This window comes from Argiope bruennichi, chromosome 9 (genome assembly GCF_947563725.1).
Source record: "Argiope bruennichi chromosome 9, qqArgBrue1.1, whole genome shotgun sequence".
NCBI lineage: Eukaryota > Metazoa > Arthropoda > Arachnida > Araneae > Araneidae > Argiope > Argiope bruennichi.
In genome coordinates, this window is record NC_079159.1 from 72,527,902 (window position 1) to 72,544,436 (window position 16,535).

General features: G+C 28.9%; 1 protein-coding gene across 3 annotated transcripts in view; it reads left to right on the forward strand.

Moving 5' to 3' along the window:
• The window catches only part of LOC129985242 (oxysterol-binding protein-related protein 2-like), a 213,299-nt gene that overhangs the window by 149,644 nt on the left and 47,120 nt on the right, over positions 1–16,535 (forward strand). For all 3 annotated transcript variants that reach the window (XR_008785546.1, XM_056095200.1, XM_056095201.1), the window contains one exon: positions 11,897–11,994. Coding sequence is in view for 2 of the 3 variants with exons in the window: in XM_056095200.1 (XP_055951175.1) it covers positions 11,897–11,994 (98 nt within the window). In the remaining variant the exon portion in view is untranslated. The remainder of the gene's footprint in view (positions 1–11,896; positions 11,995–16,535) is intronic.

Consider the following 16,535-nt stretch of genomic DNA (forward strand, 5'->3'; position numbering starts at 1 on the left):
CTTCAGTTCCTTATGTCATCCAAAATGATGTGTCTTGATTTCTTACTTAATTATTAATTAAACAAATTAACTAATTAATAAAATTTAATTTAATTAATAAGTTAAATGAATCACTTTTCTTACGCTAATCTCAATCCTAGAAATATTTTAATATATTGTGACTAGAAAAAAATGACCTTTTAAAGGGTTAAAAAAAATATGTTTTCCTTCAGAAAATCTTGTAGCGCACAAAACATATCGTATGTTACTAAAAATTTTGAACCATCTTCCTATGCATTCCAAAATTTAAAACCCATTTCCTCCTTTTTCTTTTCGATTATGAACATTTTGATTGTTTGCGGATATAATTTTATTTATTTTATCTGCTCTCTTTGATTTCATTCCAAATATGTTTGTTTCGATGTTTTATTTCATTTGCACGTCTTTCATTATTATCTATCTATACATCTACTGGAATTTGTAAATTTCATGTATCTTTATTAACTTATCTAGTGCTGTGTTTTATTTTATTTTTATGGATAATATTTCAATAACTATTTGTAAATCTCAAATAGCTATTGGAATGATATAACTTTATTGCAATAAAAAATATATAGCTGTTGTGAATATAATTTTCTCTTTGAATAATTTCAACTTGAATGAAATGTTATTAAAATGCTGTTATGATGATCGGCTACACATAAACTTTAATTAAAGGACTCGTCCATGTTAATATAAGAGTGAATGATTCTTAAAAACACGCTATTATCAGTATGTTCTGTTTTTACCAAATAAATAAACCTCACATAATATTAATTACTTCTTAATATAAGACAAAAAAATAGTATAAAATTTGCTGTTATTATTTTTAAATAGTAATGAACTTTCATTCTCTGATAAAGTGTCCGTATGTCTGATATTTATCTTATGATTGTAATTAAAACACGATTTTAAATTACCACCCGTAATTTGAATAGTCAGAAAGTATTATGAATGTGTTAGAAACAGGCAGAAATAAACTGAAAATATATCGAAAATTTACAGAATACATACATACATACATTAATAACATGTTTATTTTAGTAACATGTTATTATTATTTTAACATACAAGAATACATTAATAACATGTTTATTTTATCGTGAAGGACCAATCACTTGAATTGCGGAGCTTTTCCGATTGTTGGATGTTTCCATTTGAAATACAGTAGTTTAGAGTAGCCGTGCACAAAATAAATAAAATCAAATAAAAGATAAAGAAGCCTGTGTGTCTCGATATTTTAAATCTTCTATAAAAGAATTAAAGCCACCTATGTGTTTTTAATTCTTTTGTAGAGGATTAAAAACTTCTTGACGGTATAAAGTTGTCAATTTAAATGATTAAACTTTTATTATGCTCTGAACGTTTTATTGTTTAAACTGTGACAACTTTATACTGTTTTAAATATTACTTGTTCTCGGTATTTGCCTCCCAACAACATAACTTTTATATCAAAAAAGAAAAGTTTGGAATAAAGAATTAAAGTCTTCTTGCATGGGTAAATCGATGGTCGGTCATACCCCAATGAAAATTGAATACATCTCAGTCATGCTCTCAGATCTGACTAGATCATCAATCAAGTTATAAAGAAAGATGAAATATTCAAATAAAAATATACAAAATTATTTAAGTCAAATAAGGTTAAATAAAATAAGATAAAAAAAAAGATTTAATAAATGATATATTGGGTTGGCAACTAAGTAATTGCGGATTTCACTCATAGATGGCTTCAGTTGAATTTTTAGGTTTGCAGACGTAGTACAAATGTAAAACACATTTTGTTATTTGATAGTTGGCAATTCAGCTGTCAATCAGTAAAAAAGTTTTTTGATCGGTTGCGTAGTTTTCGTTTGGCTTTCGTTGAAAACTGGAAAATCAAAAGGAACATTTTCGTCATATTTCGCTTTTTTATTTCCGCAAAGGGAAAAACGCATCGCAAGCTCATAAAAAGTTATGTGCTGTTTATGGTGACGAAGCCTTAAAAGAACGGCAGTGTCAAAATGAGTTTGCCAAATTTCTTTCTGGTGATTTTTCACTCAAAGATGAAAAACGCTCTGGTCGTCCAGTTGAAGTTGATGACGACCTAATCAAAGCAATAATCGATTCGGATCGTCACAGTACAACAAGTGAGATTGCAGAGAAGAGATTCATGTATCACAAACATGCATTGAAAATCACTTAAAACAACTTGGCTATGTTCAAAAACTCGATACATGGGTTCCTCACGAATTGAAAGAAACGCATTTAACGTAACGCATTAACAGCTGCGATTTGCTAAAGAAACGTAATGAAAATTATCCATTTTTAAAACGACTGATAACTGGCGATAAAAAATGGGTTGTTTACAACAATATCAAGCGGAAAAGATCGTGGAACAGGCCAGGTGAACCCAACTCAAACAACATCAAAAGCTGATATTCATCAAAAGAAGGTTTTGTTATCAGCTTGGTGGGATTACAAAGGAATTGTCTACTTTGAACTCTTACCACCCAACTGAACGATCAATTCTGATGTCTACATTGAACAACTAACGAAATTAAACAATGCAGTTGAAGAAAAGCGGCCCGAATTGACAAATCGAAAAGGTGTTGTATTCCATCATGACAAAGCAAGGCCACACACATCTTTGGTCACTCGGCAAAAATTATTGGAGCTTGGTTGGGATGTTTTGCCACATCCACCATATAGTCATGACCTTACACCATCTGATTACGTTTTGTTTCGATCTTTACAAAACTCCTTGAATGGTAAAAATTTCAATAATGATGATGATGTCAAATCGTAATTGATTCAGTTTTTTGCTAATAAAAACCAGAAGTTTTATGAACGTGGGATTATGATGCTGCCTGAAAGATGGCAAAAGGTCATTGATCAAAATGGGCTATACATTACAGAATAAAGTTATTTAGTTCCATGAAAAAATTGTCTTTGATTTTCTAAAAAAATCCGCAATTACTTAGTTGCCAACCCAATAAAATGATATATTTTGAAAATTGATTTTTTTAAAACTTTTCTGTGGAATAGAGGATAAAAAAGAGTACCTTTATTTTAGTGACATTACTTAACAATATTTTCAGCTGTGCTGCGAATCTTAGAATTTTCTATATTCCAAGATTTTTTTCTTTCTCATATTTTAAAAAAATTATCTAAACATAAATCTTATAAAAAAAAATTAGCATTCGGAGCTCAAATCATTTATTCCAATTTTCGTTTTCCACAAATTATTAAACGATGCATAACTATATATAAGATATATTCTGATTTACAATTATAGATTTCAAGATTAAAAATAAATAATTAAAATAAAAAGTTAGCTTTTTTGCTAAGAATTACTAATAGTAGTTTGTTTTAAAAACTGTTTAATCTTTTTCTTGTGTTTTATAAATTACTTTGTTTGTAATAAAATTGATAATAAAAATAAAGTTGATAATGTGAAATGCTTTATTATTGTCTGTGATATTATTAATAACGGCTAGACCACAAAGGAGTCACCCCTATATTATATGATTTTATGGATTAATTTATATTTTATAGCAACCTATAGCAAAACGAATCTCAAATTTTTACTGCTCTAATTAATCCAAGATTTTGAAGCAGAATATTTTTACATTCGTTTTAGATTTAAGTATTTCCTACTTTTCACATCAAATCATATTTAGCTTAGAAATTTTTAATTATGTTTGCATTAAATTGAAAAGATACAAAAAATCGATTAATGAGAATTTACCCCATCATATAAATCACTTCTTTTATGCAAGTTATTGGCATTTTTGAAACTTTGAAATATACCGACAAAATATTCTATATTAATGAAGGAAGGGAAAGATTGCTACATTAAAGATTTCTAAGGAAAATCCTACTTTCTCCTCATTTTCTTACCCGTTTATTGTTATTCTCGGGAGCAATTTGCGAAATGGTTAATTTTTCAAAAACTGGGAAGTTCCTCAGTTGCTTCATCCATCTTAATTTTAAATCCCTGCTATGTTCGAGCCGCTGCGTCAAATTAATGGGAGAGCAGTTTCGCGGATAGCGTCGCGCTTTATTTGGCAACGATCCTCTCATTATAAAACCCTGAAGTTGAAAAAAAAAATTAAAGATCCTATTAGTTTTAAGTATGTTTTACATTTTTTCAGTAACAATAAAAAGTCTGTATGTAAAAGTTTTATCTCTTTAAGTTATAACATTCTTTAAAAAAGTCCCTAATTTTTAGTCACTAATTTCTTTCTTAAACCCATCGTGCACAAAGACATGTTTAATTGGTAAAACAAAGAGAAGCAATTTTTTGATATTTATATATGTTGTTAGGATAAAGTAACAATTAATTTATCTGATGGAAATCATTTGAGTATACCCAAATATTTTAGAATTCTTTTATATTCTCGATGGATTAAAACATCAATAAATCACCCGAACAAATTCTTTATTTTAAGAAGTTAGATAAATTTGTTCGTTAAATGGTTAATTGTTTAACATTTATGAGTGACATTCAAAAAATTCTACTCATTTTGATAATGTATTTTAAGTGCTAAAAAATTTTATATTACATAATTTGTGTCATTTTATTTAGCTAATAATATTATATAATTAGAGAATTAAAAAAAAAACTTTTAATATTTAAAATTAATAACCCATCCTTTTATTTTCATCATATATATATTTATCTTTAAAAAATGTATTGAAAACTAAACTTTAAAGATATTCTAACTGCTAACCGCGAATTCCACGTTTAATTGAAACCGCCGAACACATAGAAACACATACCCATGTAGGTAGTTTCACTTGTGCCAGTTTAATGAGTGTACTCACTTTCATATTTTTTTTAGGTTTGATTTTTGTTAAATCATTTTTTAATTTTCAATTTTCTTAGTTAATGGTTTATACTGACTTAATAAAACTTTTTGTAGGCATAGTATTTTTATTTATATTGTCTCATTCTGATATTGTTTGAGTACAGCCCAGTGATTTCATGGATGCGTTTTTGGCTGTAAATCATTAAATCGTTGGTTCTAGCAGCGAGGACTGTTCAGTTTTTCGTATTTAATTTTCTTAAGAAAATTTATGTAACGAATTACAGTTTATGCAAAGTTAACATAATTTGATGATTAAGTTGTAATAGAGGGAAAACCAAGCTTCAATCAGCATTTTTTTGTTGATAAAATCGTTTTTTTAGAGAAAATATTTAGATACGAATCACATACTGATTACATATGAATATTTTTTAATCTTACTTGCATATGAGCTGGTCATTTAAGTAAAAATAAAATCATGAGTGCACTTAGTTTAGAATGTTATTCGAAACAATATGCTATATTACAGTATCCATTTTACAGTTTATCTATCATTACTTATATTCTTGAACTTGCACTCGATTTTACCATTCTGAAGTTGGGTTCGAGATTGCACTATATAATATTGTCAGCATGAGATCAGATAGAAAAAAATCTCCAATATTTAGTTATAAAAATATTTTTGTGTGTGTAAAATCCAGTTTTTTTTAAAGGAAAGACACCTATATCGATGAACTTAGAAAGCAAAACCTTATCTAAATACCAAATTTGCTTCTAAATCGTTAGAGCCATTTCCGAGATAAACGATATATATATGTAATGATATTTTAAACTTTAATTTCAACTTAATTAATTTCCAAGATTTTATCTTAATTTAGCCCCTAGTAACTTCATTCTAAAATATTCTCTTATTTCGTGATCCAATTCCACTTTCTCTACTTAATTAATTCAAGAGAAGCTTTATAAAATTGCTTAGTCAGCTAAACGCCGACACTTTCACACGCTTGGCGTGAAGAGGTAAAAATGTCCAGTAAGCACATTCTTTCTTAAAAGATCCCTGTGTTTCCCTTACATGTGATTGACATGCGTCAGAAATCCCTATCAGAATCTTATTAATACATTAGCACTATGAAGAAATATTTTCCCTATCAAAATCTAAGGGGCGAGGGATAATTTATTTTGCCCTCTTTTTCCCCACTTCTGCTTTTGCAACGCGTTGTGGCGGACGCGCAATGTCCGCGTCTTTGCTTGTAAATAATTATGCTTTCCCGATAGATTAAAAAGAATTTAAAAATGTAAAAAGCCTCTTCACTGTCTTCAAACTGCACTCTGCTTCACATAAAATAATGTTACATATTAAAAAGTCGACAGGATTCCGAAAATTGTTACATATATATATAAAGAATTCTCGCTTAAATAATAAGATGTAAGAGACTGCTGTAAGCGGGTGGCAGCTCAGTTATCTGATTGCTTACTGCACATTTATTGAATAAAAGTGTCTCTCTTCCCCAATATCAATTTTATTGTACATAATTCTACGCGACATGCTTGGTGGAGACTCTGGGTATTCCATTCATTCTGGAAGAAAAAGAAATTCGATGAAGTCGCAGTTTTCGGCATCTCCCTCTGGAATACGGATTTTCGAAGAAATTGCTTAGAGAACAAAGAAAATTCCAAAGGGACCAGAGATAAAACCCCAAACTGTCTTATTTACTTCAGCACAATTTTCGGAACCCTGAAAGCCAACAATCCTTAAAGGCGAGCCTAGACAGAACCTAACGAAGTGGATACAAGATTACCTCAGAGTGTCAAAATTTAATCATTTGGGATATACTCCTGCTCTTGTTCTTTCTTGTAAATATGTACTTCTTTTTATATGGAATTGCAAAAAAGTGATATGACAATAATCAGGAATTGCTTACATCATGTGAAAATATATTTAATATATTTCCCATTTCATTTGAGCGTTCTAGGGAAAGAAGCTTTTTTTCCATTTGTTTAAATTTTTCCGAAAATATAAAAAGAAACGTTCGTTCAGACTTTCTCTCCTAAAGAAGTTCTTTGGGTGTTTTAGGAATAATTTTTTATTTAAGTATAATCTAAGTGAAGTATAGCATAAGCATTTGTTTACTGTAGTATAGCATAAGCAATTAAAGGATAATTCATATTACCTTATATTTTTAACAATTATTTATATTTTATTTGTGAAGATATAAATAATTCAATTGAATGCATTTTGCAGGCCTGATCTTTTATAAACCATAATTTGCATTTTTAACACATTTATTTATACGACAATAGGCCGAAAACAATTTTAATTGGTCTATCTGTGACTTCTCTTTTTAGTCCCTGACCTAGGCAACTGTCTGATAGTAAATCTCCACTGGAAAAGGAAGTAATAATTTTGTAAGCAAATTAGACGCAATGGGAAATAGCTATATGAAGCTTCCAATCAAATCAATGCCAGCGCAAAAGCATGCAGTGTTATGCTTAGAATTATCGGAGAAAGAATCAATATATCCCGTCGTTTTCATTGGCTGGTTTCATACAACCTTGTTAAAGAGATAAAATAAAATTCCAAAATAAAGGTTCACCGCTGTTATAGGAATTCTACAAGTAGAAACCTTTTATAGCTAACAAGATTCCTAATTACTCCCATTATACTCCTAACTTGAATGAAAGGATAATTTCTAACGAATCTCATTACTTCAATTGAAATAACTCATTAGAAAGTAAATTAATTTTGCTTTCAAGAATATTGGCCGAGCTAATGTCATCCATTGTGCCTTTAAAGAGAAAAAAAACTCAGCTACAAAATTATTTATTTTTGAGTAATATTTATTGTAACTCTTTTTTTATATCGAAATTCACAAAGCTCACGTTATCAAATCAAAAAGCGTTTCTACTCATTTATTTCTTCGTTTCGATCGATGAATTTATAGATAATCTAAGATTCTTTAATATTTCATTGCTTTTCAAATTTTATCATACAGAATATTTTTTCGAGAAGTTAAACCAAATATCTATCATTATTAGACTTTCAACAAAGTTTAATTACGTTATAATATTTAGATGTTTACGAGCATAATGTTATGTGGAAATTTACTGTTCACTTTGAAAGGATTGTTGTAGAAATGACTCGCTGTACAATGCATTACTCTGAAATGACTCGCTGAACAATGCATCTGACCGCGATGGAGTATCTGTGGAGAATGATAGGGTATTCAAGATTCGATTTCATTAAAAATTCAAAATCTTTTGTATATTTCCACCTACGTTAAACATTAGAAAACATGTTCTACACATTTCTGTCGTGTTCATTCTCTGACCATAGTTTAAAATTATAAAGTTCTTTCCAAAGCATCTTTCGTACAGCTCTTTTCAACATAAATTCATTCTCTTTAGCGCTCTTTTCTGTCTTACCAATCCAACAGTTCATCAAAGCTCAGCTTAGGCGACACCAGTGTAATTATGTGGCAATTATTGTGAGTTCCATTTTGCATTGAAAAAGAGAAAGCAATCGCACATCGGATATAGATATATTAACTGCTTAAATAGATTGAATATATTAGTATGTTTTCTCACCAAATAAAATTAAAAGTGAAAAAAACACTTAACAGTTTTTAAAACTATTAATCATTGATATGCTATTTTATGATTTTTAAATTTCTATTTAATTAATTTATAGTTTTAAAGTTTATGAATTATCCTACATCTTTTCACCAGTATCGTAAAGATGTTTCTTCCTCTCTTCATGGTTGGGACGTTGCAAATATCGTGATGTGAAGTGCGCATAAGCGATCTCATTATGGATGCAACTTCCGCAGAATTAATCAAAAGGAGGTATGTTTCAATATCGGCGATGTGATTTCAACAAGTCAAGATAAACATTATTTTATCCGAACATGAAAAGGTGCTTCCGGAATACTATGTATTCACCTAAAAACAGAGAATTAGAAATTCACAAAGAATGTCTTTTCTACCTTTCATTACATCTTGTAAAACAAAAGTGGCGTGGAAATCGGTGGATCTTTCAGAAGATTCTTGCAGGCGTCAGAAGCCTGGTGGTAAGGTCTCAGCTTCGGAATTAGAGGGTTTCAGGTTTGAGACTGGATACCACCCGGTGCGCGTTGAATCCGTTGTGGCCAAACATCCTCCCGCTGGTGTGGGGCGTAAGTTAGAAGAAGGAGATGCCAGCTCAGGTTTCGTCCTCGTCATCTCCCTAGGGTTCAAAATAACGAGGTCCATCCTAAAATAGCTCTTGTGTTGCTTTAAAACTGGACGTTTAATATACCTGAACTGAACTGAATTTCAGAAGATTATTTTGGCAATGAATTCAAATAAAATAATTTTCTTACATTGAGACTTATTATAAGCACTAACAGCAGGAAAAGTGAAATAAGATTATTTTATGTTTAAATCTGTCAATAAAGAAATTATATATTCAAATAACTTTTCCTTTCTAGATCAGGATTTTTTCTATAAAGGGCAAACGTATTTTCTAGTATTTAATTTCTCAAAATCAATCGCAATTTGATTTTAAATTGAGATTTAATATTAATTTATACTTATATTCATTTATCAGAATACAGTATTTACTTTTTTTAAAAATTTTTAGTCTCGGTGTGTTAACGAACTATAGATACTTCTAAATTTTGCCCAATGTATTTCTTATTAAATAATTTCTAAAATAATCACAGAGCTGGACTTAATGTATTAAAGAAACTCATTCATGAAGATATATTTATAACTGTTAAAAAATAACGCGCATTAAACTGCTGTTATTATCAGTCAATTTTTCTGCGTCGTACAATTCATCACATCCGCAAAACAGAACATCATTGCGTTATTAGAGATAAGTAGTATGCATCTAAAAATAGTGCTTTTTTGGCAGCGTACATGCTGCATTGTTTTCTTGGCAAAATTTCGCAATATCTTATTACTGCAAAAATCAGAAGCAAGGGAAGAAATTTTGTTTTTTATTATTATTGAATCTCGAGTATATATCTCTGTAAATTGTATTCTATGTATATTCTAACATGTGCGACAAACCGAAATTAAAAGACAGAATTGAAAAGGCCAAGTAATTTTTCTTTGTATGTAAAGGATTTTCTTTCTTTCTTTTTTGGTTAGAAATGTTGTCCAATTATCTGTTTTAAAAAATTTAATTCAAGGGCAAACAGAAAACGTCCACCCAATATTAAAAACACACATTTGTAATCCTGCTTATTAAGGAAAATTGTCTCATTTTTTTTCCAGGATTATGTATCGTAATACGTTTAATACGGTCTGTGAAAGCTTAGTCTTGAAAATAATTAAATCGAAATAACTGTACTAAATATTACAAAATATTTTTTGTTAGTTTCAAAGCAATCATTAAGCTGTTTTTATTTTAAGTAGTAGCAAAATAACAAGCGGATTATGTGGTTTTAATTAGGGTGGATTACCGTGGAATCTTGTTCATTAAAGCGAATGTTGTCGGTAGTTAGTTAATAACTTTAATGACCTTATTAAATATCATCATATTCTTATTCTTTACACAGATTTGTAGGAAATAAAAATAAATTTCTTTTATACTTTAAAAGTTTTGACACAACCTAATTAATTTTGAAAATACATAATTTTATAGAAAGGTATTGAATATTTTCATTTGATAAGAATAAATCATTTCAACTTAATGAAAGTTAGAAACTTGAAATATTGGTGACCGACAATGATTTAAATATATAAATTATTAAATTCGAAGCTGTATATTAGCTCATGTGTATATTAATAAATGTATAAATTAAAGCAAAATAATTCGATTTTCTTAAATTTTGAACTCTGTAACATTCAGGGTAAAAGGTTTCAAATTTATTAAGAGAGTAAAAGAATTTGGAATGTTCAGGCTTATGCAGATTTTATATTAATATTATTACTTTATATATTATCACTTTATATTAACACTATTTTTAGTGGCAATTTTTCAAAATCTTTTTTTAAAATGTATCCAAGTTATCTCTTGTCAACTCTTCACTATGAACTTTTTCCAAAGGAGCTTAAACTAGTGAGAATGGTCTCCACAAAACTTTCGTGCATATTCTCTAATAAATTTGTCATACCAGAGAACACCTTACATGGTATTAGCATACAATAGTTAGAAAATTTTAACTTTTGACATGAATTTAGTATTTTTACTAAATCCATCATGTTATCCTTGGCGAGTTTTTTGGCGATTAATCCCTGGCATGCATTAATATTATCCAAAAATCCAATTTGCGTTTTAGACACGTATTTCTGAATCAATCAAAGCAAAAATTTGCACAAAACTGCCTTTTTTTCACAAAATCCCATACCAAATTTGATATATTTAAGTCGTTGCATTTTTGAATTATACTGTCTACTTGTTTCTGAAAGTACAGACCGACAGACAGTCAACCAACAATTGAATTTGGCTTAGAATTTGGCAGATGTCTACACTACAGATGTTAATATATGGGTACCAGATTTTATCTATCTAGCTCTCTTCGTTTTGTAATTATCGTGTTAACTTATATTCGAACATCCAGACAGACGGACTTTTTCTGAATATATTTTATTCAAAATTTGATAGAAATCTGGAAATTCGGTATAAAGACCGTATACCAAATTTCAACCGTCTAAAGTAGTTTTAGTTATTTTTATCACAGACAAACAGACGGACGGATTGACATTTTCCAAAAATGTGCTTTCCTTAATTAGGGAAGTCTAAAACCTGGAGATTCGTCAAAATCTAGTTCAAATTTTTTTAGGATTATTATACTTTCTCTATACTGCATATACGAGAAAGTAAAAAAGACATTAAATTCGAATTCTACGCAAAAAAAAAATCAAAAACTGATCCATCCTGGCAAATCTGAATGTACCATCGCTTCAATATTGAAGAAATTTTTAAAAAAGAGAGAGTCGGTAACATTACAGACCGCAAACTATTATGAGTTTTAAAGAAAAATTTCATTAATATATTAATAATTTTTAAACTATATTTATTATTTTCAACAATTAGCATAAAATATTTGGGCAATTTCTACTCGAAAATATATATTTGTTATATTCATTGCTTTCTCTTCCAGTATCTGTCTGCATTTGCCGTTTCCGCTTTGGCCTCCAATTGGGAACGACTTTGCAAACCTTTTAACCCTTTGCTGGGTGAAACATTCGAGCTCTGCAGGTAAGATTAATTCGTTATTTTTGACGATATTTAAAAATATTGTATCTGAGATGTATTTCGCACTTCTTAAGTAGCCTGTGATTTTAGTTCTTAGAAAAAGGAAAAGATTGCACAGAAAGAAAGCTATTTGTAAAAAACTGTTTTTAAATGAATATAATAATTTATATTCCATCTATTTTTAATTGATTCCGTGTAAGAAAAAAGAAATTTTAAAATTAAGTTTTATTTGTGCTTCAACTTGGATAAACTGAAAAAAGGAGTATTAAAATTAAGATTTATTTGCCCTTTAACCCTTTAAAGGGCCATTTTTTTTCTAGTCATGGTATATTAAAGTATTTTTAGGACTGAAATTGGTTTGAGAAAAGGGATTCATTTAGCCTATAAGATAAATTTAATTGGATTAATTAATTAATTCGGTTAATTAATGATTAAGTAACAAATTAAGACCCACCATTTTGTGTGAGATAAGAAATTGAAGCATCTAAGCTTTTGTCTCATTGAAAAATTTATAAGAACTTATGCCAACTTCCATAACTTCATACAAAGATTGATGAAATTGGAGGGAAGCATACTTCCCATGGCCCTTGAAAGGGTTAACTTAGTTAAACTGAAAAAAGGATATCATTCAAAAATGCGTGGTATCAAGTAACTAATCAAAATTCAATTGATTTCAATGCGCAGTTATTCTTATCATTAATGTTAATAGTTTTCCTTGAAGACTAAACTTGAAAGGGTTTTACATTAAATTATAATTAAAGGGTTTATTCATATATATATGTAATGTTATTTTAAAATCTAATTTAAACTTAATTAATTTCATAATTTTTAACTCAATTCAGCACATATTAATTTCGTTCTAAAATATTCTCTTATTTCCTGATCCCATTCCACTTTTTCTATTTCATAAAGGCAACAAAAAGCTCTGTAAAAATGCTTTCGTCAGCGCTTCCCATGCTCTGAGTGAAGGGATAAAAAATTTCTGACCTAAACAAATTCTTCTAAAAAAATCCCTATGATTCCTTCGCCTGTGGTCGTCACGTGTAGGAAATCACTACCAAAATCTCACAGTTTATATAGACAGGGATAAAATTTTCATTAGCTTTTCCTCATTTCATTTTGTGTCGTTCTGTGTTGTGCTCGTCGCTTCTGCTTGTGCATAAATCATGCCTCCCGAGATGAAATAAACCGAAGTTAAAAATTCAAAGTGTCTTCCCGTCTATGGCCACGATTCTTCTTCAGAAATTGTGTTTATTTATATAATAAACCCTTTAATTATAATTTAATAAACGTTTATTATCTATCCAAAGAACTAAAAAAATTAATATTACAGTAGACTCCCGATTATCCGCGGGGGGTTATCCGCACCTGCCGCACTAAGGGTTTTTTTTTTTTTTTGCTTCCGCTCAAAGAGAAAAGGCTTCTAAAGAAAGGAGCAAACACAAATGACTGATTTTTTCAAAAAGGTGTAGTTTTACAGTTATGCTTTTGTAATTAAATAATACATTACAGTATTAAAACAGTACATATGTATTAATTTTTCTGTGTATCCTTGACGCCTCTCGTAAGTACTAGGCACTTTTCTGTTTTCATTAACAAAATGCATTTTAGGTTAGTTTTGAGTGATATACTAAAATATTAAGCGTTAGTTAAACATTTCCTGCTGTTTATTTTACGTTTTATTGTACATAAAACGATTTTTCAAAGTTGGAATGACTGTTTTCTCTTTTGTTATACCCGTTTTTAGCTTTTTTCGGATTATCCGCGATTTTTGTTATCCGCGGCGGCCGCGCCACCCAATTCCGCGGATAATCGGGAGTGTACTGTATTCGAATATATTCATACACAAATCTTTTACATTACAATAAATATAAGTATTCCAGATATCATATAAGACAAAACAGAAAATATTAAGATTATATATTGAGATTATTAATGCATGAATGAAATCATCCTTAGAATTGAGTCATATTTTTTCGTGTGCATTCGCGATGTTCCGATTATTCGATCTGATTTGTGTGCTTACGTTCGGGTATGTACTGGGAAATTTCTAATTATTTGATATTAATTTAACTGCTAAATATCCACAAATCATTTCTTAAACTGAAATATTATCTAATAAAATTTTGAAATAGAAAGTAGAGCTCTTATTAACTTTCAGTTTCAGAAAAATTTCATTTAAATCTTTTTCGTAAAAATTGCAGTACCGAAAATAATGCAATATATCATAATTTGTGAAACTGTGTTCTAGGCTGAAAGACATTCAGAATGTTGTTTTTCAAAAATAATCTGTACACAAAAGGAAAAATACATGTTCGAAATGAAAGTGCAATTAAGGAATATGCTGCTAGAAAGGATGGTGAAATCTTTTAGTAAAATGTATTTTTATTTTTTGCGATTAAAAAAAATACTGAATGATATTTCTAAATAAATTGATTATTGTCTGTCACAAGTTTATTTTTTATGCGAACCTAATGCTAACTGTAGGAATTATTTTCCGTTTGACGTCATAATCTTGTCTTTTTTTTTTATGAAAATTATAACAGAAAGATACATAGAAAAACTTGAAGACTTAATGTATATAAGAAATTATATGCAAATATATTTGAAAGAGTGACTTGCATATTTAATGGTCAATTAAAAGGCCTGCAATTTTGTGAAGTGAAGGATTATAAGGACACCTAATGTATTGCAGCTTTCAAAGAGAGAACTTCCGAATGTGAAGTGATCTTTTTTCGCTTTGAAGGTCAAGGTGATTTTGTGCGTCATTCCGTGTAACACTACGACACATTCTTTATTTCCCAACTGCTGTATTTTTAGCGTTTCTTTTTAAAGTGCTTATCTGGTTTATACATTGCCATAGAAAGCTTTCAAATTAAATTTCACACTACGTAATTTGATGTATAGTGAATTACCAATCATTTACAATAATTAGTATTATTGCCTACATTGAGTTTGAATTTTATGATGCTATTATTATGCTGATTTTATGAATTATTAAAATGCTATTTTTAGTCGAAGATAAACTCATAATTTATTAGATGACCAAGATTAGCCAATAAAGTTCAAATTTTGATTCCTTATCCTAAATTGAAAAATTGTTATATATCAATTTAATGTACTAGGTTATTTCAATTTTCAATTATTGTTATTAAATCATAATAAGCAAGTCATAAATTTATTATTCATAATAAATTTTCTGAAGAATTCACCATTAAATTTGTTCTATTCAAGACTATAAGAAAGAACTAATTTGGCAGAAAAATGAGAAATTCTTCATCTGGTTGTGTTTTTCTATTTTTGATTTTATCCATAAAATAATTAATTTTATACATATAATAATTGGATATGAAAGGCTAAAAAAAATCAACGTTGGTGTTTTAAAAAGTGTGTTTGCATATAAAATTGCTTATCATTCTGGGATGAATCATGTAATTGTGGACCAAACGTGCCGGAGTTAAATGAGGTATTCGTTTTTTTTTTTTTTTATTTATTTCTAAAAAAATTATCCTCATTAAATATTAGAAAGAATGATTTAAAAAATTAATTTGAAAAAGTAGCTGTTGAAGAATTTTCTTTAGCAACATATGCATAGAATATTACATTTATGTGCATATAATAAGCTATTTTACTATAGTTTATAAAGGTAATTTTTTATGGTAATTCATTTTAATGCGGTACATTTTTTTATTTCTGAATCTTTCAGATGCCTTTATGTTAATGAGAGTAACTATTTGCCCCGCCACTGACAAGACAATCTATTTTATCACTTCTTAGTCCCTTCCTACTCTCCACTTTAATATATACAGTCTTCAGGATAATAATCCAAATTCATAATTCATTTCGGTTCTTTTAAAGGAATATCTGTGCTGATTACAGTAAAATTCGGTGTTATGTTTTTAAAACTGTATAATTTTAGTTGATTTTAAATAGTTTTCAATCAACTATTATTGATGAACAATAAATATATCATATAAGGGTAATAATATTTGGTGAAACCAAGAAAAGAATTCATTAACTGATTTTTCGTTTCATTTTCTCTTAATTGTGTGCTTACTCAGTTTTTAAATTGCGTAGCTGCTTATATTAAAATAAAATTCATATTAAAATTTGTAAATATTTCAAAATTTCGGGGGTTTTTTGTAATTAAATTGTTACTTCCTATTATTTTTTTAATGATTTTCTAGAACGTGTACATGTTTTAAATAATAATTCTTGTGAGAATTCTTTCTCGATTATTTTCTCATTTGGCATGAATTTTACTAGAAATTTTCAAGCGAATCAACTTATTTTCTCATTTGAACGCAAAATTAGGGTCTATCTATTTACAAAAAAGATATTTTAAAAAATATTTTTGAAATTATTTTTTAATAATTACTATGTCCATAACACCATTAGTTCAATGAATATTGATTTATAATATAAAGTTATACATTCTATTTCTATTTTGCATCATGAGTTTAAGACTTTGTTTTCACTTTCAATAGGTGTTTCCCAACTCGATTAATTAAACCAACACTGTTCTTTCCTGTCTTCTGTCTCCC